Source organism: Nerophis lumbriciformis, linkage group LG12 (genome assembly GCF_033978685.3).
Source record: "Nerophis lumbriciformis linkage group LG12, RoL_Nlum_v2.1, whole genome shotgun sequence".
Taxonomy (NCBI): Eukaryota; Metazoa; Chordata; class Actinopteri; order Syngnathiformes; family Syngnathidae; genus Nerophis; species Nerophis lumbriciformis.
Window position 1 is genome coordinate 2,360,001 of NC_084559.2, and position 26,476 is coordinate 2,386,476.

The window sequence follows — 26,476 nt, forward strand, 5'->3', positions numbered from 1 at the left end:
CTCCAGTGTGATTTATATATGTTTTTTTCCTTCTTTATTATGCATTTTCGGCAGGTGCGACTTATACTCCGGTGCGACTTATACTCCGAAAAATACGGTAATCATTTAATGAGTGGAGTGGCCGGAACTTTAAATACGCAGACATAGTTTCCGCACGGCCGCTGCAAAAGAGCGCACATGAGAGCGGTGGTGCGTGGGCGATGTGATTTGTGTGGCAGCGAACAGCGCAGATTTATTTTGTATATTTTCTTAAAAGTACAGTTAATGTTGATAATGTGCATTCATTAGAAAAAAGAATGAAGGTCATGCCAGGCAGAAAAATTCTTTATTTCAACTTTCTTCCCCAAAATACACATTGAGGCTATTAAGTGTGTTTTATCTGATTAATCAAGCAAACTAATCGATAAATTAGTCACTTATGAAAATAATTGAAGTATTTTTTGGTTTGTTTGATTTTATGTTGGCCAAAGAAGCTTGAGCTGCAGGCCGCACAGCATGGACACCCCTGATTTATTGTATTATCTAAGCTTGTATTTAATAATAACTCCTTTTTTGCAAACACAAGCTGCCAAGAACAATAAAAGTTTATCTCGGCTCTTGGTGATACATTAATATTATATATATTTGCTTCCAACAGGACAATAACAGATCAATTAGTCAATCGTACTTATTACACATTGCTGGGTATTAGTACATTTGTTCTTCTGGCAGCTACTTTTACAAAATGAAAACGGCCGAGTGATGGAACCACTTTTTTTTTAACATTTATTTTCCAAGCGTAGTTCAACTCAGACAAAAGGAAAAATCATGTTTTGTTGGAACATTAACAAAATGATTGTATCCACAATTTACATGTTGTATTAAAAGGTCAACAACAACAAAAAAATGTGCATCAATTGTGATCGTCTTATATTTTAATATGCATTTCTTTCTAGTTTAATATATTTTTGTATGTCACCATTAATGCTGCTTTTTATATTATGACTGACAACATTTAAATTGAAGTCAAGTCAAACTTTATTTATTCAGCACATTAAAACAATAAAGCAATAAAAGCAAAAAACTGTGAATACTACAGTAAAAAGTAAAAAAAATAACAGCAAATGTTATTAATATTTGGACTTTATTTGTCGTTATTTATATTTTCTGAAAAATTAACATTGGTGTTAATTTTCAATCTAAGAAGATAAAAAAAAATTATATCAAAATCAAATTACAGTATGTTATTTATGTAGTTTGATCATTTTCCTCGACTGATGTACTAACATCATGTGGTTTATTTTGTACAATATGTTTCTTTTTTTGTTTTATTTGAGTCATATATTTCATTATTTTGTATTATTTGAGTCATGGTGGATTCAAATGAATGCCTCCCTTCGTTTAATCATTTAATTGTGTTATTACTACAAGTTTATATACCACACACACACACACACACACACACACAGACACACGCACACACACACACACACACACACACACACATACGCACACACATTCCAATAAAATTACAATTATATAATATATAATTAATCATTAATAAATCATCATAAAACACTGTAATGGGCTAAAAAAAAAAGGTGTACAGTTAAATAAATATACAAATTTTGTATTATTTGAGTCATATATTTCTTCTTTTTTTTAATTCATAGTGGATTCTAATGAAAGACTCCTTTTGTTTAATATTTTAATTGTGTTATTATTACAAGTCTATATACTACATGTCCCTTTATTTATTTATTTATTTATTTAGATATTTATTTATTTATTTATTTATTTATTTATATATTTATTTATTTATAGTTCTGTGAATTATTTTCCAAAAATAACACAAATGACACACAGAGGAAAAACAAAACACACGAGACAAAACAAATACAACAAAACCAAACAAAACAACCCAAACTTAAGTGAACTAGAAAAAAAAAATCAAAAATGTGGTTATTAATTTGTGGTAATTTATCATCAAATATTGTCTGAATTAAAAACTTGTAAAAAAAATACTGAGAAGTGAGTGAAAAATGACTCAAAATCATCTGCATGGTGATTTGTACTACACCAACACATTGAGTCCCATAAAGCATTTTAAGTAGCACTTTTTGTTGTAGTATAAACAAATATATATTTTATTTATTTTTATTGTACAGACACAAGTTTGGGCCTCAACATTAGCAGCCCTGCACAACATAATGAGGACCAACTACATCTGCATTAAAAAGTGTTGCTAAGTTAACATTTTTAATGATGTATACATCAAAACAGAGCATTGTATTCCTTTATTTATTTATTTTTCATTTTATTTTTTATTGACACCCACCATCAGACATTCCTATCCATTACATCATATTCACATACATCATATATCTGTTGTCTGCCCTAAATGTCAAAATATTTTTTGTTTATATCTCAACCATACCTCCCCCCACCCCCCACCCCCCAAAAAAGAAAGAAACAGCAAAAAAGAAAAAGAAAAAAGAGTAATATCTACAAATTACGGAGCCCCTAAAGGGACATGGGGGAAATCATTTTTTGTTTATAATTTTTATTTATTTATTTATTTATTTTAGAAAAAAAACAAAAACATATATATTTCTTCTTTTTTTTTTTTTTTTAGACATGTATCTCGTGTGCAAGATACATGTCTAAAAAAAAAAAAAAAAAAATTATAATTTGTATTTATTTTTATTTTTTATAACTTTATAAAAAGTTTCTCCTGCGCACGAGATACATGTCTAAAAAAAAAAAATTATAAAAATATTTTTTCCCCCCATGTCCCTTTAGGGGCTCCATAACAAATACATCAATTAAATAAACAAAAAATAAATCATAATACATGCATTGTATTTCTAAAGAGTATTTATTGTATTACATGACACTAATATATATTGGTTTGTCTTTTTTACGAGCAGAAAACAAACGTTTACGCACTTTTACGCAAGGTTTTTGGAGCTATAGACACAAGTTTGGGCCTCAACATTAGCAGCCCTGCACAACATAATGAGGTCCAACTACACCTGCATTAAAAAGTGTTGCTAAAATAATATTTTTAATGATGTATACATCAAAACAGAGCATTGTTTTTTTTTTTCTCTTTTTTTTCTTTTATTTTTTATTGACATCCAGCATCAGACATTCCTATCCATTACATCATATTCACATACATTCTGTTGTCTGCCCTAAATGTCAAAATATTTTTTGTTTATATCCCAACCATACCACCCCCCCAAAAAGAAAGAACCAGCGAAAAAAATAAAAAAGTAATATCTACAAATTACGGAGACCCCTGAAGGGACATGGGGGATTTTTTTTAATTTTTTTTTGTATAATTTATTTTTTTAATTTTATTTAAAAAAAAAAATAAATAAAAATAAATAAAATGTATATATATATATATATATATATATATATATATATATATATATATATATATATATATATATATATATATATATTTTTTTTTTAAACATGTATCTCGTGCGCACGAGATACATGTCTAAAAAATGTTAAAAAATTAAAAATTATAATTTTTATTTATTTTTATAACTTTATAAAAAGTTTCTTTTGCGCACGAGAAAGTTTAAAAAAATTATTAAAAAGTTAAAAATTAAAATTTTATTTTTTTGTTTATATCCCAACTATACCACCCCCCCCCACCCCCCAAAAAAAGAAAGAACCAGCGAAAAGAATAAAAAAGTAATATCTACAAATTACAGAGCCCCTAAAGGGACATGGGGGAATTTTTTATAATTTTTTGTATCGTTTTTTTAAAAAATTTTATTAAAAAAAAATTACAAAAAAAAAAATAAAAAAAATAAAATAAAATAAAAAATAAAAAAAAATAAAAAAAAATATATATATATATATATATATATATATATATATATATATATATATATATATATATATATATATATATATATATATATATATATATATATAACATGTATCTCGTGCGCACGAGATACATGTCTAAAAAAAATTTGAAAATTAAAAATGATAATTTTTATTTATTTTTATAACTTTATAAAAAGTTTATTTTGCGCACAAGAAAGTTTAAAAAAAATAATTAAAAAGTTAAAAATTAAAATCTTATTTTTTATTTTTTTTATAACTTTATAAAAAGTTTCTCGTGCGCACGAGATACATGTCTAAAAATAATAATAATAATAATAATAATAATAATAATATATTAAAAAAGATGTTTCCCCCATGTCCATTTAGGGGCTCCGTAACAAATACATCAATTAAATAAGCAAAAAATAAATCATAATACATGTATTGTATTTCTAAAGAGTATTTATTGTATTACATGACATTAATATGTATTGGTTTGTCTTTTTTACGAGCAGAAAACAAACTTTTACGCACTTTTACGCAAGGTTTTTGGAGCTATAGACACAAGTTTGGGCCTCAACATTAGCAGCCCTGCACAACATAATGAGGTCCAACTACATCTGCGTTAAAAAGTGTTGCTAAAATAATATTTTTAATGATGTATACATCAAAACAGAGCATTGTATTTTTTTTCTTTTTTTTAATTTTATTTTTATTGACATCCAGCATCAGACATTCCTATCCATTACATCATATTCACATACATCATATATCTATTGTCTGCCCTAAATGTCAAAATATTTTTTGTTTATATCCCAACCATACCACCCCCCCACCCCCCAAAAAAAGAAAGAACCAGCGAAAAGAATAAAAAAGTAATATCTACAAATTACGGAGCCCCTAAAGGGACATGGGGGAATTTTTTTTTTTTTTTGGTATAATTTTTTTTTTTAAATTTTATTAAAAAAAAAAAAAAAAAAAAAAAAAAAAAATATATATATATATATATATATATATATATATATATATATATATATATATATGTGTACCCCGCCTGCCGCCCGATTGTAGCTGAGATAGGCTCCAGCGACCCCAAAGGGAATAAGCGGTAGAAAATGGATGGGATGGATGGATATATATATATATATATATATATATATATATATATATATATAGATATATAATTTTTTTATTTTTTATTTTTTTAAACATGTATCTCGTGCGCACGAGATACATGTCTAAAAAAAATTTAAAAAATAAAAATTATAATTTTTATTTATTTTTATAACTTTATAAAAAGTTTCTTTTGCGCACGAGAAAGTTTTAAAAAAATAATTAAAAAGTTAAAAATTAAAATTGTATTTTTTATTTTTTTATAACTTTATAAAAAGTTTCTCGTGCGCACGAGATACATGTCTAAAAATAATAATAATAATAATAATAATATATTAAAAAAATTTTTTCCCCCCATGTCCATTTAGGGGCTCCATAACAAATACATCAATTAAATAAACAAAAAATAAATCATAATACATGCATTGTATTTCTAAAGAGTATCTATTGTATTACATGACATTAATATATATTGGTTTGTCTTTTTTACGAGCAGAAAACAAACGTTTACGCACTTTTACGCAAGGTTTTTGGAGCTATAGACACAAGTTTGGGCCTCAACATTAGCAGCCCTGCACAACATAATGAGGTTCAACTACATCTGCATTAAAAAGTGTTGCTAAAATAATATTTTAATGATGTATACATCAAAACAGAGCATAGTATTTTTTTTTCTTTTTTTTTCTTTTATTTTTATTGACATCCAGCATCAGACATTCCTATCCATTACATCATATTCACATACATCATATATCTGTTGTCTGCCCTAAATGTCAAAATATTTTTTGTTTATATCCCAACCATACCACCCCCCCACCCCCCAAAAAAAGAAAGAAACAGTAAAAAAAAAAGTAATATCTACAAATTACGGAGCTTTTATATGGACATGGGGGCAATCATTTTTTTTTAAATAATTTTTATTTTATTTTATTTTTTTTTTAGAAAAAAAAACCCCACATATATATTTCTTTCTTTTTTTTTTTTGACATGTATCTCTTGCGCAAGATACATGACTAAAAAAATAAATAAATTGTAATTTGTATTTATTTTTATTTTTTATAACTTTATAAAAAGTTTCTCCTGCGCACAACATACATGTCTAAAAAAAAAAAAAATATATATATATAAATATTTTTTCCCCCCATGTCCCTTTAGGGGCTCCATAACAAATACATCAATTAAATAAGCAAAAAATAAATCATAATACATGCATTGTATTTCTAAAGAGTATTTATTGTATTACATGACATTAATATATATTGGTTTGTCTTTTTTACGAGCAGAAAACAAACTTTTACGCACTTTTACGCAAGGTTTTTGGAGCTATAGACACAAGTTTGGGCCTCAACATTAGCAGCCCTGCACAACATAATGAGGTTCAACTACATCTGCATTAAAAGTGTTGCTAAAATAATATTTTTAATGATGTATACATCAAAACAGAGCATTGTATTTTTTTTTATTATTATTTTTTTTTATTGACACCTAGCATCAGACATTCATATCCATTACATCATATTCACATACATCATATATCTGTTGTCTGCCTTAAATGTCAAAATATTTTTGTTTATATCCCAACCATACCACACCCCCACCCCCCAAAAAAAGAAAGAACCAGCGAAAAGAATAAAAAAGTAATATCTACAAATTACGGAGCCCCTAAAGGGACATGGGGGAATTTTTTTTATTTTTTTGTATCGTTTTTTTTCTTCTAATTTTATTTAAAAAAAAAAAAAAATAAAAAAATAAATATATATATATATATATATATATATATATATATATATATATATATATATATATATATATATATATATATATATATATATATATACATGTATCTCGTGCGCACGAGATACATGTCTAAAAAATATTAAAAAATTAAAAATTATCATTTTTATTTATTTTTATAACTTTATAAAAAGTTTCTTTTGCGCACGAGAAAGTTTAAAAAAATTATTAAAAAGTTAAAAATTAAAATTTTTTTTTTTTGTTTATATCCCAACTATACCACACCCCCCCACCCCCCAAAAAAAGAAAGAACCAGCGAAAAGAATAAAAAAGTAATATCTACAAATTACAGAGCCCCTAAAGGGACATGGGGGAATTTTTTTTATTTTTTTGTATCGTTTTTTTTTTTAATTTTATTTTTAAAAAATTAAAAAAAATAAAATTAAAAAAATAAAAATAATAATATATATATATATATATATATATATATATATATATATATATATATATATATATATATATATATATATATAAAATGTATCTCGTGTGCACGAGACACATGTCTAAAAAAAATTAAAAAATTAAAAATTATAATCTTTATTTATTTTTATAACTTTATAAAAAGTTTCTTTTGCGCACGAGAAAGTTAAAAAAAAAAATTTAAAAGTTAAAAATAAAAATTGTATTTTTTATTTTTTTATATCTTTATAAAAAGTTTCTCGTGCGCACGAGATACATGTATAAAAAATAATAATAATAATAATAATAATATATAAAAAAAAATGTTTTCCCCCCATGTCCATTTAGGGGCTCTGTAACAAATACATCAATTAAATAAGCAAAAAATAAATCATAATACATGCATTGTATTTCTAAAGAGTATTTATTGTATTACATGACATTAATATGTATTGGTTTGTCTTTTTTACGAGCAGAAAACAAACTTTTACGCACTTTTACGCAAGGTTTTTGGAGCTATAGACACAAGTTTGGGCCTCAACATTAGCAGCCCTGCACAACATAATGAGGTCCAACTACATCTGCATTAAAAAGTGTTGCTAAAATAATATTTTTAATGATGTATACATCAAAACAGAGCATTGTTTTTTTTTTTCTCTTTTTTTTCTGTTTTTTTTAATTGACATCCAGCATCAGACATTCCTATCCATTACATCATATTCACATACATCATATATCTGTTGTCTGCCCTAAATGTCAAAATATTTTTTGTTTATACCCCAACCATACCACCCCCCCACCCCCCCAAAAAAGAAAGAACCAGCGAAAAGAATAAAAAAGTAATATCTACAAATTACGGAGCCCCTAAAGGGACATGGGGAAATTTTTTTTATTTTTTTGTATCGTTTTTTTAAAAAAATTTTATTTAAAAAAAAATTTAAAAAAATAAAATAAATAAATATATATATATATATATATATATATATATATATATATATATATATATATATATATATATATATATAACATGTATCTCGTGCGCACGAGATACATGTCTAAAAAATATTAAAAAATTAAAAATTATAATTTTTATTTATTTTTATAACTTTATAAAAAGTTTCTTTTGCGCACGAGAAAGTTTAAAAAAATTATTAAAAAGTAAAAAATTAAAATTTTATTTTTTTGTTTATATCCCAACTATACCACACCCCCCACCCCCCAAAAAAAGAAAGAACCAGCGAAAATAATAAAAAAGTAATATCTACAAATTACAGAGCCCCTAAAGGGACATGGGGGAATTTTTTATAATTGTTTGTATCGTTTTTTTTTTAAATTTTATTTTAAAAAAATTAAAAAAAATTAAATTAAAAATTAAAAAAAATAAATAAATAAATATATATATATATATATATATATATATATATATATATATATATATATATATATATATATATATATATATATAAAATGTATCTCGTGCGCACGAGATACATGTCTAAAAAAAATTTAAAAATTTAAAATTATAATCTTTATTTATTTTTATAACTTTATAAAAAGTTTATTTTGCGCACGAGAAAGTTAAAAAAAATAAATTAAAAAGTTAAAAATTAAAATTGTATTTTTTATTTTTTTATATCTTTATAAAAAGTTTCTCGTGCGCACGAGATACATGTATAAAAAAAAAAAAAAAAAATAATATATAAAAAAAAATGTTTTCCCCCCATGTCCATTTAGGGGCCCCGTAACAAATACATCAATTAAATAAGCAAAAAATAAATCATAATACATGTATTATATTTCTAAAGAGTATTTATTGTATTACATGACATTAATATATATTGGTTTGTCTTTTTTACGAGCAGAAAACAAACTTTTACGCACTTTTACGCAAGGTTTTTGTAGCTATAAGAGATGGAGTCACAAATTATTAAAGGAAATAGTTAAGGAAACGTATAATTAATGTATTAATTAATACCATAGATAGACATTTATAAATGGAAATTAAGTGTTTTGTCGGCACCTGATCGAAACTTGATGAACCATTAAAAGACGCGCGTCATTACGCACAGAAAAAGGTGTGGATGGGTCTTACTTACCCTGTGGTTCTGGTAAGCAGTCACCGCAGTGAAGCGAGTTTCCTCAAAAACAAAAGTCTTGTAATTTTCTTCTGCATATTTCTCGCTGTCCTTGCGTGGGTCCACGTACACCACGTGGAACCTGGGCTGGTAGCGGTGCATGGAGTTCAGAATGATCTGGAAGCCAGGAGGAAAAAGGAGGTCAGTGATCAGGACTTTGAATTAAAAAATAAAATAGATTTATTTCAAGCAGAAACAAATAAAATAAAAATATTTGTTGTGTGTGTTATTATTATTAGGGCCCGCAATGGCCCATTGCAAAAGGACTCCCACAGGGAGTCCTTATGCAATGGGACATAAGGACCTATTGAATTTCTAAGGTTTTATTATTATTATTAGGGCCCGCAATGGCCCATTGCAAAAGGACTCCCACAGGGAGTCCTTATGCAATGGGACATAAGGACCTATTGAATTTCTAAGGTTTTATTATTATTATTATTATTATTATTATTATTCTTCCGCAGCTTTGCGCACTACTTTGACCCCCTTAACATGCTTCAAAACTCACCAAATTTTACACACACATCAGTAATATACGGCAAAACGTTTTATCAAACAACCAAACATCAAAACTCAAAATTGCACTCTAGCGCCCCCTAGAAAAAAAAAAAACTAGACTGCCTGTAACTCCCACTAGGAAGGTCGGAAAAACATGAAACAAAATCCTCTATGTAGGTCTGACTTAGACCTAGTTCTCATAATTGTACATCCTCGGGCTAAAATCAACAGGAAGTTGGCAATTCCCCCTTCAAGACAAAAAAGTACTAAAAAAAGTCACTTTTGCCTCTTTCAGCTGTAATTTCACCCCCTTAACATGCTTCAAAACTCACCAAACTGAACACACACATCAGGACTGGCTAAAACTGTGATGTAATGAAAAAACCTAACCCCAAATCTAACAATTGTGCTCTACAGCAATTTTTTAATAAAACGCACAAAAAACTGCTCCTCGGATGAAAAATCTGACAAAACTGCCTGTAACTCCCACTGGAAAGGTCGGACAGAGATGAAACAAAAACCTCTATGTAGGTCTCACTTAGACCTACATTTCATAAAATGACAACCCCCAGCTAAAATATACAGGAAGTTTGCTATTCCCCCTTCAACACAATATTTTTGTAAAAACCCGTCACCTTTCTTCAAACATTATCTCCTCTGAGCGCGTTTGTTGTTTCGGCTTCAAACTAACACAGGAGAGAGATTGAACCCTTCTGATTAAAAGTTGGTGAAAGAGTTGTGATACCTGCTCCGGTTTTGATTTTATGACCCTTCAAAGACCCGCTGCGCTGATGCTCCTGCGGTGCTGTTTTTTTAAGATGGCTGCTTAAAAGCAGGAAGCACCAACGTGCCCACACAATGCAGACAAGGTAGGTACACTACACAAAAGTCTTGGGACACTTCAGACTAAAAGTAGACAAAAGTATTGGGACACTTAGGACTAGCACCTGCCAAATACGCGGGCCCGAACAACGCTGCTTGCAGCTTTAATTATCATTATTATTATCATAATAATTATTCATATGATTAATATTATAGTCATATATTAAATGTACTTACATGTCCGTTGTCGTCCAGGAGGTTGTTGGTGAGTTTGAGTTTATCAAAAGAAACAATTTGCTTCATCCACTGGGCGCCCTTGGCCGGGGAGTCCGGGTGGTAGTGCACCCTCCCCGGCGTGGCCGGGTCAGCCTTGCCCGCCACCAGCCAGGACGAACTGTGGAATGCATACCTGCGGAATCACGTTCATTCCAAGGGTTTTAGTCATCATTTCATCTAATATACAACACGTCATATTCTATTGCGTGGAATGTTTACCTGTAACGTTTGTCGTCCACCGGCAAGAAGTCCATGAGGAGCATGTAGTCCGCCATGGGGTCCATCCCAAATATTTTCACTTGGAAAGTTGGAAACATTCTCCTGGAAAGAGTAAAAAAAAAAAAAAAAGGTTCATTAATTGCCTGTCCTATTTTTGCGTGTTTAAAATGTGAAGTAAAATAGTCCTAAATAAATAATAGCAATAATAAATGCATTTGTTCCACTTTTGCATGTTAGCTTTTTTTTTTTTTGCACAGGCCCCACTTTTAATATTGTTCAGAAATGTGCACTTTGACACACTTTTGCATTTATTTTATGTGTAAATATGAACACACATTTTGCATTTTGCACACTGTAAACACATTGGAATGGAAAAAAAAAATACCGGGGTAGAGCAGAATATACGTTAGGTCAGGAAATAACACAGAGGCTATATCATCCCTACAAGCCTGATTGCCAGATTTTATTCCCTGATAAAATCAATCAAAAATATTTTGTGGAAAAGATGCTAAAAAAACATGTTATATACGTTAGGTCAAGAAAAAAACACAGAGGTTATATCATCCCGACAAGCCTGATTCCCTGATTTTATTCCCTGATAAAATCAAGGAAAAATATTTTGTGGAAAATATGCTAAAAATATATATATATATATATATATATATATATATATATATATATATATATATATATATATATATATATATATATATATATATATATATATATATATATATATCAAGGTTTCTGTGCTTTATCCGTTATACAGATATGTTAGATCAGGAACAAACACGGAGGCTATATCATCCCTACAAGCCTGATTCCCTGATTTTATTCCCTGATAAAATCAATCAAAAATATTTTGTGGAAAAGATGCTAAAAAAAGCACGTTTTATATATATATATGTATATATATATATATATATATATATATATATATATATATATATATATATATATATATATATATATATATATATATATATATATATATATATATATATATATATATATATGTATATCGTCAAGGTTTCTGTGGTTTATCCGTTATACAGTGCTCAATACCGGGGTAGAGCAGAATATACGTTAGGTCAAGAAAAAAAACACAGAGGTTATATCATCCCGACAAGCCTGATTCCCTGATTTTATTCCGTGATAAAATCAAGGAAAAATATTTTGTGGAAAAGATGCTAAAAAAAACTTATACATATATATATATACACGTTTTTTTTTAGCATATCATCCCTACAAGCCTGATTCCCTGATTTTATTCCCTGATAAAATCAATCAAAAATATTTTGTGAAAAGATGCTCAAAAAAACGTCATATATATATATGTATATATATATATATATATATTTAATACAGTGTATATATATATATATATATATATATATATATATATATATATATATATATATATATATATGTATATATATATATATATATATATATTTAATACAGTATATATATATATATATATATATATATATATATATATATATATATATATATATGCATGTATGTATGTATGTGTATATATATATGTATATATTAAAGAAAAAAAAAAAATATATATATATATATATATATATATATATATTTTTTTTTTATAAAATCCCCTGAAGAATCCCCAGCTAAACAGGCTTGTAGGGATGAAATAGCCTCTGTGTTTTCTCCTGATCTAACGTATATTCTGCTCTACCCTGGTATTGAGCACTGTATAATGGATAAACCACAGAAACCTCGACTATATATATATATATATATATATATATATATAGTCGAGGTTTTTGTGGTTTATCCGTTATACAGTGCTCAATACCGGGGTAGAGCGGAATATACGTTAGGTCAGGAAAAAAAACTGGCTATTCCATCCCTACAAGCCTGATTCCCTGATTTTATTCCAGGCTTGTAGGGATGAAATAGCCTCTGTGTTTTTTCCTGACCTAACGTATGTATATATATATATATATATGTATATATATATATATATATATATATATATATATATATATATATATATATATATATATATATATATATATATATATATACATATATACAGTACAGGCCATATTTATTTATTTATTTATTTTCATGACTATTTACATTGTAGATTGTCACATTAAAACTATGAATGAACACATGTGGAGTTATCTACTTAACAAAAAAAGGTGAAATAACTGACATTTATATTCTTATATTCTAGTTTCTTCAAAATAGCCACCCTTTGCTCTGATTACTGCTTTTTGCATACGCTTGGCATTCTCTCCATGAGCTTCAAGCACACCTGGGAAGCGAAAAAGCATTTCTCGAAGCCTTGTTTTCAGTTATTTCATAACTCCACATGTGTTCATTCATAGTGTTTAGAAATGTGCACTTTGACACACTTTTGCATTTTTATGTGTAAATATGAGCACACACTTTGCATTTTGCACACTTTGGAATAATAACAAAAAAAAAGTCCGCCTCTGCTTGAGCAAGCTGACTAATTTGTTTTCACGTCAGTGAAAGGGATCACAAATCAACGCCTAATTAACGCCAAAGTTTAGGCTCGCTGAGGCTGAAGGAGCTTTAAAAAAGTGCTGCTGGTGCACGCATGTGCCACATTTTTTTTAAATGTATTTTATGTATTTTTATCTATTTATCTATGTTCTTATGTTTTTATGTGTTATGAATTTGCACTAAATTAGTTTTGCTTACAATTTCGTTGTACAATGTGCAATGACAATAAAGATATATTCTATTCTATTCTATTCTAGCATCAATAATGCAAACTTATCCATAATATCAACTCCAAATAGTTTGTTGTGTCGCACGCAAAGTTGTACGATTGGATCTGATTATGGGGAAAAAAAAAAAAAAAAAAAAAATACAAAAATGTATAAAATTACCCACTGGGCTAAAAAAATTAGATGTTTTTTTTTTTTTTTTTTTTTTTCCAACAAGATACTTTTTAAAGTTTGGTTATTTTGATAATCAATAATTCGATTTTGTAGAGCACGTGGAAACCTGTCAGGTGCTGCACACACACACACACACACACACACACACACACACACACACACACACACACACACACACACACACACACACACACACACACACACACACACACACACACACACACACACACACACACACACACACACACACACACTCCCATAAAATACCATTGGCATAGATTTCAATAATAAGTCATCATAAAACACTGCTATGGGCTTAAAAAAAGGTGCACAGTTAAATAAATATATATATTTTGTATTATTTGAGTCATATATTTGAATGTTTTTGTATTATTTGAGTCATAGTAGATTCTAATGAATGCCTCCCTTTTTTTTGGGATATTTTAATTGTGTTTTTATTACACACACACACATTCCAATAAAATACCATTGGCATAGATTTCAATAATAAGTCATCATAAAACGCTGTAAAGGGCTAAAAAAAAAGGTGTACAGTTAAATAAATATATATATTTTGTATTATTTGAGTCAAATATTTCATTTTTTTTATTTTTTATTTGAGTCATATATTTCAATTTTTGTATTATTTGAGTCGTAGTGGATTCTAATGAATGCCTCCCTTTGTTTGATCATTTAATTGTGTTATTATTACAAGTTTATATACAACACACACACACAAACACACACGCACGCACACACACACACACACACACACACACACACACACACACACACACACACACACACACACACACACACACACACACACATTCCAATAAAATACCATTGGCATAGATTTCATTAATAAGTCATCATAAAACTCTGTAATGGGCTAAAAAAAAGGTGTACAGTTAAATAAATATATATTTTTTGTATTTTTTGAGTCATACATTTCATTTTTTTGTCATATTTGAGTCATATATTTCTTTTTTTTTTTATTATTTCAGTCATAATAATTCTAATGAATGCCTCCCTTTGTTGGATATTTTAATTGTGTTATTATACCACACACACATTCCAATAAAATACCATTGGCATAGATTTCATGAATAAGTCATCATAAAACGCTGTAATTGGCTAAAATAAAGGTGTACAGTTAAATAAATATATATATTTTGTTTTATTTGAGTCATATATTTAATTTTTTGTATTATTTGAGTCATAGTAGATTCTAATGAAAGCCTCCTTTTGTCTAATATTTTAATTGTGTTATTATTACAAGTTTGTATACTACATGTCTCTTTATTATTTTTATTAGGATATACAGTGCTCCAAAAATAAATAAATAAAGGGACTGCAAAAGTCTGCAAAAGTCAATAAATAGACTGGTCTGGTCAGATGGTTAATGTATGAATTATTGTTATTATTTTTATTATTATTATCCTTTTTTAAATAATAATAATAATTATTTTTTTATTATTATTTTAATTTTTCCATTTTGGATTTTCTCTAGCTCGTGTAAACTTGTTTGGTTTGGTATTATTTGTTTTGTTTTCCCTCTGTTTGTCATATTGTTTTGGCTGGTGTTATTTTTTAATTTGTATTTTTATGAATTATTTTCCAAAAATAACACCAGCCAAAACATGTGACAAAGAGAGGAAAAACAAAACACACAAGACAAAACAAATAAAACAAAACCAAACAAAACAACCCAAACTTAAGTGAACTAGGAAAAAAAATCCCAAATGGAAAAATTTAAATAATAATAAAAAAATTATTATAATTAAAATATATATAATAATAATAATAATAATTCATACATTAATCATCTGACCACTTTTGCAGACTTTTTAAAGTCCCTTTTTTTTTTTTTTTTGGAGCACTGTATATAATAATCTTCATAACCTTATAATTAATAAATGTACTGTACATTATTAGCTCGTGTAAGCTTGTTTGGTTTGGTTTTATTTCTTTTGTTTTACCTCTGTTTGTCATATTGTTTTTGGCTGGTGTTATTTTTTAATTTATATTTTTATTAATTATTTTCCAAAAATAACACCAGCCAAAAACAATATGACAAACAGAGGGAAAACAAAACACACAAGACAAAGCAAATAAAACAAAACCAAACAAAACAACCCAAACTTAAGTGAACTCGGAAAAAAATCCCAAATGGAAAAATTTAAAGTCCCTTTTTTTTTTTTTTTTTGGAGCACTGTATATAATAATCTTCATAACCTTATAATTAATAAATGCATTACTTTATTATACATTATTGTGCATAAACGAAATAGTAGTATTTCAATTGTGTTATTATTACAAGTTTATATACTACATGTTATTTATTTATTTATATTTTTAGGAATTGTTTTCCAAAAATAACACAAATGACAAACAGAGGAAACACAAAACACACAAGACAGAAGAATTAAAACTAAACCAAACAAAACAACCCAAACTTAAGTGAACTAGGAAAAAAATCCCAAATGGATTTTTTTTTAATAATAATAAAAAAAAAAATTATAATTTAAAAAAATATTATAATAATAATAATTCATACATTAATCATCTGACCACTTTTGCAGACTTTTTAAAGTCCCCTTTTTTAGCACTGTATATAATAATCTCCATAATCTTATAATTAATAAATGTACAGTACATTATTGTGCAAAAACGAAATAGTAGTATTTCAATTGTGTTATTATTACAAGTTTATATACTACATGTTATTTATTTATTCATATTTTTAGGAATTATTTTCCGAAAATAACACAAATGACAAACAGAGGAAACACAAAACACACAAGACAGAAGAAATAAAACTAAACAAAACAAAACAACCCAAACTTAAGTGAACTAGGAAAAAAATCCCAAATGAAAAAATTTAAATAATAATAAAAAAATTATTATAATTAAAAAATATATAATAATAATAATAATTCATACATTAATAATCTGACCACTTTTGCAGACTTTTTAAAGTCCCTTTTCTTTAGCACTGTATATAATAATCTCCATAACCTTATAATTAATAAATGTACTGTACATTATTGTGCAAAAACGAAATAGAAGTATTTCAATTGTGTTATTATTACAAGTTTATATATGTTATTTATTTATTTATTTATATTTTTAGGAATTATTTTCCAAAAATAACACAAATGACAAACAGAGGAAACACAAAACACACAAGACAAAGCAAATAAAACAAAACCAAACAAAACAACCCAAACTTAAGTGAACTAGGAAAAAAATCCCAAATGAAAAAATTTAAATAATAATAAAAAAATTATTATAATTAAAAAAAATATAATAATAATAATAATTCATACATTAATCATCTGACCACTTTTGCAGACTTTTTAAAGTCCCCTTTTTTCTTTTTTTTGGATCACTGTATATAATAATCTCCATAACCTTATAATTAATAAATGTACTGTACATTATTGTGCATAAACGAAATAGTAGTATTTCAATTGTGTTATTATTACAAGTTTATATACTACATGTCCCTTTATTTATTTATTTATATTTTTTTAAATAACACAAATGACAAACAGAGGAAACACAAAACACACAAGACAGAAGAAATAAAACTAAACAAAACAAAACAACCCAAGCTTACATGAAGTAGCAAAAAGTCCAAAATGGAAAAATTAGAATAATAAAAACAAAATAATTATAATTAAAAAAATATAATAATAACAATAATTCATACATTAACCATCTGACCAAATTAGTCTATTTATTGACTTTTGCAGACTTTTAAAGTCCCTTTATTTTTTTTATATCATAATATTCATAACCTTATAATAAATAAATGTACTTTACACAGTTAATATGTCATAAACTTATTGTGCAAAAACGAAATAGTAGTATTTAAATAACGAATTTAGAGCAAAAATCATAACAATAAAGAAAGGGTGAATTGAAAAGAATAATAAAATAATAAATATTAAAAACATGAACTATAATCAGCATCACCTTCCCGCCTTGGTGACGATCATCTCCGTGCCCAGCTGGTTAAATTCGTCCCACAGAGCCTTCATCTCCAGCTGGACGTTAATGTTGGCCACTTTGGGGTTCTTCTTCACCATGTTCTTGCCCGTGGGCGTGGAGCTGGACGAGGACGAGGAGGAGCACGGAGTCCCGGCCGGGTCGCTCGGAGCCAGCGGAGCCGGCGGAGGGTAGCTGTACCCGGGCTGCGCGGCCGGGCAGGGCTCGAAGTGCGCCTCATGCTGGGTGTAAGGATCCCCGGGGGACGGGGACAGGTGGTAGCCCGCCGGCGTGTTCAGGCTGCTCAGGCTGCTGCTGGTGAAGGCTGCAACATCGCAAAAATGGGACAGCTGCGTCAGCCACGGACTGGAAATGGCTGAAATCATCCCAAAAAGAAGAAAAAAAAAAAAAAAATGGAATTATTATTTTTATAGTCAGAAACACACAAAAGTCCAAATAATGACGTCAGGTTGCATCCGAAAAGTGTCCGAAAAAAAAATCCTTGCAGGGAAAAGTTGCGTGGGAGATGTTCGCTGCTGCGTGCATGCATGCGTGTGCGTGGATGCGTGGATAAATGTGTGTGTGTGTTTAAGTGTGTGTGTGTGTGTGTGTTATCTGGCGCAGAGGGCCTCCCCTTTGCGATAAAAACCGGTTCTTATTTCTATTTAGATAAGAGCTGCGATGCGCCTTTCCTCCGCTTTCAAGGGATCCGACTGATTGACACACAGGCGCGCTTCTTATAATAATAATAATAATAATAGATTTTATTTGTAAAAAAAAAAAAAACACTTTACATCGAGTAAACAACCTGTATTTAAAACAAATACAAATAAAAAGATAATAACAAAATAAATACAAATAAAAACTAGAACAGCCAAATAGCTAGAACTAGTATGCACATATCTAATAAAATAAAATAAAATATAATAAAAATGAAAAATAGAACAGCCAAACAGCTATAACTAGTAGGCATATATTTAAAAAAAAAAAGAGGCTTTTTTCTAAAAAGAAGGGTTTTCAAGCCTTTTTTTAAAAGCATCCACAGTCTGTGGTGCCCTCAGGTGGTCAGGGAGCATTCTTCTTCGTCACAAGACAATAGGAGTTGAGTTTTGTGTTTATTTGCAACATGCGTGCGTACAACATGCAGCTGCTGTTGACGGTCCCTGACACAAGGCTGAAGCTTAGAGGTGACAGAGCTTTCGCCGTTGCTGCTCCCAAGCTCTGGAACGACCTACCCCTGAGTGTTAGACAAGCCTCCTCTCTTCCTGTTTTTAAATCTCTCTTAAAAACATACTTTTATTCCATGGCTTTTAACACTGAGTGATATCCATCCTGCAATGGCGCCCCATAATACACCTGCTGTGATCCTGTTTTTATGTTTTTATGTTTTTATTAATTCTATTTTAATTATTTATTTTTTATCGTGTTCTGTTTGTGTTGTGTTGTGTTTGCTCGGTACTCATTTTATCTTTTAACCTGTTCATTGTACAGCACTTTGGCTACCCCTGTGGTAAATTTTAAATGTGCTTTATAAATAAAGTTGATTTGATTTGATTTGATGATGCATCACAATTTCCAGTTTCTCTATTACGCATGTTCGGAAAAGGAGTAGGAAAAAGCAGAGCTTATTTAATCCTACTCCCTTTTCCTTTACATAGCAACTTTTGTTCCCTTCCTGTTCTCAATTTATTCACAATATACTCCATAAGTAATAATAAATATTGACTGATTGACACACAGGCGCGCTTCTAATAATAATAATAATAATAATAATAATAATAATAATAGATTTTATTTGTAAAAAAGCACTTTACGTTGAGTAAACAACCTCAAAGTGCTACAGTGTATTAAAAACAAATAAAAATAAAGAGATAATAAAAAAATAAATACAAATAAAAACTAGAACAGCCAAATAGCTAGAACTAGTATGCATATATCTAATAAAATAAAAATAAAATATAATAAAAATAAAAACTAGAACAGCCAAACAGCTAGAACTAGTAGGCATATATAAAAATAAAAAAAAAGGCTTTTTTCTAAAAAGAAGGGTTTTCAAGCCTTTTTTTAAAAGCATCCACAGTCTGTGGTGCCCTCATGTGGTCAGGGAGCCTTCTTCTTCGTCACAAAACAATAGGAGTTGAGTTTTGTGTTTATTTGCAACATGCGTGCGTACAACATGATGCATCACAATTTCCAGTTTCTCTATTACGCATGTTCGGAAAAGGAGTAGGAAAAAGCAGAGCTTATTTAATCCTACACCCTTTTCCTTTACATAGCAAACTTTTGTTCCCTTCCTGTTCTCAATTTATTCACAATATACTCCATAAGTAATAATACAAATAAATAAATAATTGACTGATTGACACACAGGCACGCTTCTAATAATAATAATAATAATAATAATAATAATAATAGATTTTATTTGTAAAAAAAAAAACACTTTACATTGAGTAAACAACCTCAAAGTGCTACAGTGTATTAAAAACAAATAAAAATAAAGAGATAATAAAAAAATAAATAAAAATAAAAACTAGAACAGCCAAATAGCTAGAACTAATATGCATATATCTAATAAAATAAAATAAAATATATTAAAAATAATAACTAGAACAGCTAAACAGCTAGAACTAGTAGGCATATATATATATTTTAAAAAAAGGCTTTTTTCTAAAAAGAAGGGGTTTCAAGCCTTTTTTAAAAGCATCCACAGTCTGTGGTGCCCTCAGGTGGTCAGGGAGCATTCTTCTTCTTTGTCACAAAACAATAGGAGTTGTGTTTGTGTTTATTTGCAACATGCGTGCGTACAACATGATGCATCACAATTTCCAGTTCCTCTATTACGCATGTTCGGAAAAGGAGTAGGAAAAAGCAGAGCTTATTTAATCCTACACCCTTTTCCTTTACATAGCAAACTTTTGTTCCCTTCCTGTTCTCAATTTATTCACAATATACTCCATCCATCCATCCATTTTCTACCGCTTATTCCCTTTTGGGGTGGCGGGGGGCGCTGGAGCCTATCTCAGCTACAATCGGGCGGAAGGCGGGGTACACCCTGGACAAGTCGCCACCTCATCACAGGGCTCACAATATACTCCATAAGTAATAATACAAATAAATAAATAATTGACTGATTGACACACAGGCGCGCTTCTTATAATAATAATAATAATAATAATAATAGATTTTATTTGTAAAAAAGCACTTACGTTGAGTAAACAACCTCAAAGTGCTACAGTGTATTAAAAAAAATAAAAATAAAAAGATAGTAAAAAAATAATAATAAAAAAACTAGAACAGCCAAATAGCTAGAACTAGTATGCAAATATCTAAAAAAAAAAAAAAAAAAGTTTTTTTTAAAAAATTTGTTTAAAAGAAGGGTTTTTAAGCCTTTTTTGAAAGCATCCACAGTCTGTGGTGCCCTCAGGTGGTCAGGGAACATTCTTCTTCTTCACAAAACGATAGGAGTTGAGTTTGTGTTTATTTGCAACATGCATGCGTACAACACGATGCATCACAATTTCCAGTGTCTCTATTCAAAAGGAGTAGGAAGGAGCAGAGCTTATTTAATCCTACCAATTTTCTTTTACATAACAGTTGCTAAGACTTTTGTTCACGTCCTGTTCTCAATTTATTGACAATATACTCCATAAGTATGGAGTATATGGCTAACCTCCTCCAACCTACGAGGACAAAGCTACGAACAATGGGAGACCGGGCTTTCTGCTCCGGCGCTCCCAGTCTGTGGAACGCTCTGCCTGACCACCTGAGGGCACCACAGACTGTGGATGCTTTTAAAACAACCTTAAAAACCCTTCTTTAAAAAAAAAAAAAGCCTTTTTTTTTTTTTTAGATATATGCATACTACTTTTAGCTATTTGGCTGATCTAGTTTTTATTTGTATTTATTTTTTATTATCTTTTTTTTTTTTTTAATACACTGTAGCACTTTGAAGTTGTTTACTCAATGTAAAATGCTTTTTCTTTTTTTCTTTTTTTTTTTTACAAATAAAATCTATTATTATTATTATTATTAATAACAATAAAAAAAATAAAAAATAATTGGTGAAGTAAGTTATATTTAATATGGTGAAAAAAGTAAAGTTATCTAGAAAATGAATGGATGGATGAGATAAATGCAGAATGTTTATCACGGTTCTTCTTCTTTGTACTTTGTAAACACTTTTAAGTTTGAAGAGTTTCTTGATTATTTGAGTACATTGTTTGAGTTCTTTGCTTAGTTCCATTCCATCATTTTAATTCCACATACTGAAGGAAATATTGTCAAAGCGCTTTGAGTTCCTTAAAAAAAGGTAGAAAAGCGCTATACAAGTACAACCCATTTACCATTTAAGTGTTGTATGTGCGTACAAATGTTATAAATTGCGTTTAAATTACATTTTAAATTAAAAAATTTTCTAAGAACGCATATTTTTATTTGAATAAAAGCCGGCTTCAAACATGGTAGAAAATTCCCCCCAAAAATAATAATAAAAGACTTCAAACTGTGAGGTTTGTTTTCTTCTTCCCAAAACAATAGGAGTTGAGTTTGTGTTTATTTGCAACATGCATGCATGCGTACAACATGATGCATCACCATTTCCAGTTTCTCTATTATGCATGTCGGAAAAGGAGTAGGAAGAAGCAGATCTTATTTAATCCTACTCCCTTTTCCTTTACATAGCAAGTTTTGTTCACTTCTCAACTTCTCAATGGATGGATGAGATAAATTCAGAATGTTTATCACGGTTCTTCTTCTTTGCACTTTGTAAACACTTTTAAGTTTGAAGAATGTCTTGATTATTTTAGTACATTGTTTGATTTATTTGCTTGATTCCATTCCATCATTTTTTAATTCCACATACTGAAGGAAATAGTGTCAAAGCGCTTAAAAAAAGGTAGAAAAGCGCTATACAAGTATAACCCATTTACCATTTAAGTGTTGTACCTGCGTACAAATGTTTTAAATTGCGTTTAAATGACATTTTAAAGTAAAACAATTTCTCAGAACAAATATTTTTATTTGAATAAAAGCCGGCTTCAAACATGGTAGAAAATTCCCCCCAAAAATAATAATAATAGACTTCGAACTGTGAGATTTGTACAATTACCATTTAAGTGTTGTACGTGCATACACATGTTTTAAATTGCATTTAAATTACATTATTTTCTCAAAGAATACATATTTTTATTTGAATAAAAGCCGGCTTCAAACATGGTAGAAAATTCCCCCCCAAAAATAATAAAAGACTTAAAACTGTGAGGTTTGTTTTCTTCTTCACAAAACAATAGGAGTTGACTTTGTGTTTATTTGCAACATGCATCCATGCGTACAACATGATGCATCACACTTTCCAGTTTCTCTATTACGCATGTTGGGAAAAAGAGTTAGAAGAAGCAGACCTTATTCAATCCTAATCCCTTTTCCTTTACTTTTGTTCACTTCCTGTTCTCAATGTATTCACAATATACTCCATAAGTAGTCACAATAAAAATATATAATAATTGATGAAGTAAGATTATTTTAGTACATTGTTTGATTTCTTTGCTTAATTCCTTTCCATAATTTGAATTCTACATACTGACATACTGAAGGTCTTAAGTGGAAATAGTGTCAAAGCGCTTTGAGTTCCTTAAAAAAAGGTAGAAAAGCGCTATACAAGTATAGCCCATTTACCATTTACCATTTACGTGTTGCACGTGCGTACAAATTTTTTAAATTGCATTTAAGTTACATTTTAAATGACAATTTTCTCTAAGATGACGTATTTTTATTTGAATAAAAGCCGGCTTTAAACATGGTAGAGAATTCCCCCAAAAATAATAATAATAGACTTCAAACTGTGAGATTTGTACAATTACCATTTAAGTGTTGTACGTGCGTACAAATATTTTAAATGGCATTTAAATTACATTATTTTTTCTAACAATACATATTTTTATTTGAATAAAAACCGGCTTCAAACATGGTAGAAAATTCCCCAAAAATAATAAAAGACTTCAAACTGTGAGGTTTGTACAATTACCATTTAAGTGTTGTACGTTCATACAAATGTTTTAAATTTAATTTAAATTACATTAGTTTCTCTAAGAGTAAATATTTTTATTTGGATAAAATCCGGCTTCAAACATGGTAGAAAATTCCCCCAAAAATAATAATAATAGACTTCAAACTGTGAGATTTGTACAATTACCATTTAAGTGTTGTACGTGCGTACAAATGTTTTAAATGGCATTTAAATTACATTATTTTTTCTAACAATACATATTTTTATTTGAATAAAAACCGGCTTCAAACATGGTAGAAAATTCCCCCCCAAAAATAATAAAAGACTTCAAACTGTGAGGTTTGTACAATTACCATTTAAGTGTTGTACGTGCGTACAAATGTTTTAAATTGCATTTAAATTACATTATTTTCTCTAAGAATACATATTTTTATTTGAATAAAAGCCGGCTTCAAACATGGTAGAAAATCCCTCCCCTCCCCCCCGAAAAAATAATAAAAGACTTACAACTGTGAGGTTTGTTTTCTTCTTCACAATAGGAGTTGAGTTTGTGTTTATTTGCAATGCATGCATGCGTACAACATGATGCATCACACTTTCCAGTTTGTCTATTATGCATGTTGGGAAAAGGAGTAGGAAGAAGCAGAGCTTATTTAATCCTCCTCCATTTTCCTTTACATAGCAACTTTTGTTCACTTCTCAACTTCTCAATGGATGGATGAGATAAATGCAGAATGTTTATCGCGATTCTTCTTCTTTGTACTTTGTAAACACTTTTAAGTTTGAAGAATGTCTTGATTATTTGAGTACATTGTTTGATTTCTTTGCTTAATTCCATCCCATCATTTTTTAATTCCACATACTGAAGGAAATAGTGTCAAAGCGCTTTGAGTTCCTTAAAAAAAAGGTAGAAAAGCGCTATACAAGTATAACCCATTTACCATTTACCATTTAAGTGTTGTACGTGCGTACAAATGTTTTTAAATTACATTTTAAATTAAAATTTTCTCTAAGAATACATATTTTTATTTGAATAAAAACCGGCTTCAAACATGGAAGAAAATTCCCCCTAAAAAATAATAAAAGACTTCAAACTGTGAGGTTTGTGCAATTACCATTTAAGTGTTGCACGTGCGTACAAATGTTTTAAATTGCATTTAAATTAAATTATTTTCTCTAAGAGTACATATTTTTATTTGAATAAAATCCGGCTTCAAACATGGTAGAAAATTCCCCAAAAATAATAATAATAGACTTCAAACTGTGAGGTTTGTACAATTACGCAATTACTCACGTTAATATTTTCACTATCATATTACCATTGTTTGCAATTTCCATACATCTTTTTTTTTTACAGATTCGTACTTAAAGTGTGTTTTTCTTTTAGTAATAAATCCGATTTACCTTCCATTTCGCGCGTCACGGTGCTGTAGTGCATGTCGGCGCCGCTGCGCTCCTCCGCGTCCGCCTTGCGCAAAGCAACCCTCGGCTTGTCCGACGCCGCGTTTCCCGCTTGCTCTGCGGCGAAAATCAGAGAGGCAATACTGAACGCATTCGCCCTGGGAGAGAGGGGACCACCACCACCGTCGTCCATAGGCCGGAAAAGTCGCCCCTTCTTTTCCTCCTCCTCCCCCTCCTCCTACTCGGCTTCCCTTGCGCGCAACGCCGAGGATCATGCGCCCAAAACGGACTCCTCACATGCCCGCAGCGGCGCTCCCGCGGCGCTCCGAAGTGCGCCGGAAAAGTATCCTCCCCGCGGCTGAAAGGTGCAGACCCCCGCACTTGCCCTCCCTGGCTGGGCTCATTTAAAAAAAAGTGTCCTGGGTGGGTGTCAACGCATCTCGCGTAAGAAGAGGAGGTGGAGGCTTTTTTTTTGGGTGGTGTTGTTGTCCTGTAGTGTGCAGGAGAAACTTCTGCTGCGTGACGACGATGTCAGAGAGCGAGAAGGAAAAAAAGATCCACGCCTCCAACCCTGCGAGCTGCGCGGGGAAGACGCGTGTGCGCGCACATGTTTTGCGCCTTTTACTTTATTAAGAGCGCGCCGGGCGCGTCACTGCAGAGTCAGACTGCAGGAATTTCAACTTCTTTGTTTTCTTTTTTTTTTTTTTTTTTTACACTTAAAATCAACACACAAGCTGCGCAATAGAATATTGTACACATTTTTACTGTAAATGCACAACAAATTAATGGCTAATTATTGCATTAATTACTCGCAGTGTGAAACTATTAAGTATATTTACTGTAATTGCTAAACTGTGATTTTACAATAATTACAATACAACTATATGCTTTAACTTCACTGTCTAAATTGTATAGTTAATTACATTAAAGTTACAATATGTTCTCACTACATAGTTGTGTTTTAATTACGATATGAGATATAACTTTGCAGTTGTAATTAATAGTTATTTACAAAAAAAAGTTCAAATTGGATGACACACTTTATTATTACAATGAAATTACTTTTGCAATAGTTA

At 29.5% G+C, this 26,476-nt stretch overlaps 1 protein-coding gene across 2 annotated transcripts in view; it reads right to left on the reverse strand.

Moving 5' to 3' along the window:
- LOC133595852 (T-box transcription factor TBX1-like) overlaps nt 1–25,747 on the reverse strand; it is a 52,691-nt gene extending 26,944 nt beyond the window's left edge. The window contains exons 1-5 of one of the 2 annotated variants that reach the window (XM_072914192.1): nt 25,404–25,747; nt 17,984–18,320; nt 11,091–11,192; nt 10,833–11,004; nt 9,237–9,392 (exon numbers count right to left, since the gene is read on the reverse strand). In XM_072914192.1, the coding sequence (XP_072770293.1) occupies nt 9,237–9,392; nt 10,833–11,004; nt 11,091–11,192; nt 17,984–18,320; nt 25,404–25,593 (957 nt within the window). In that variant the 5' untranslated portion in view covers nt 25,594–25,747. Of the gene's footprint in view, nt 1–9,236; nt 9,393–10,832; nt 11,005–11,090; nt 11,193–17,983; nt 18,372–25,403 lie in introns of both variants that reach the window. The other variant, XM_072914191.1, reaches the window with a different exon arrangement.
- Between the last annotated feature and the right edge of the window lie 729 nt (nt 25,748–26,476).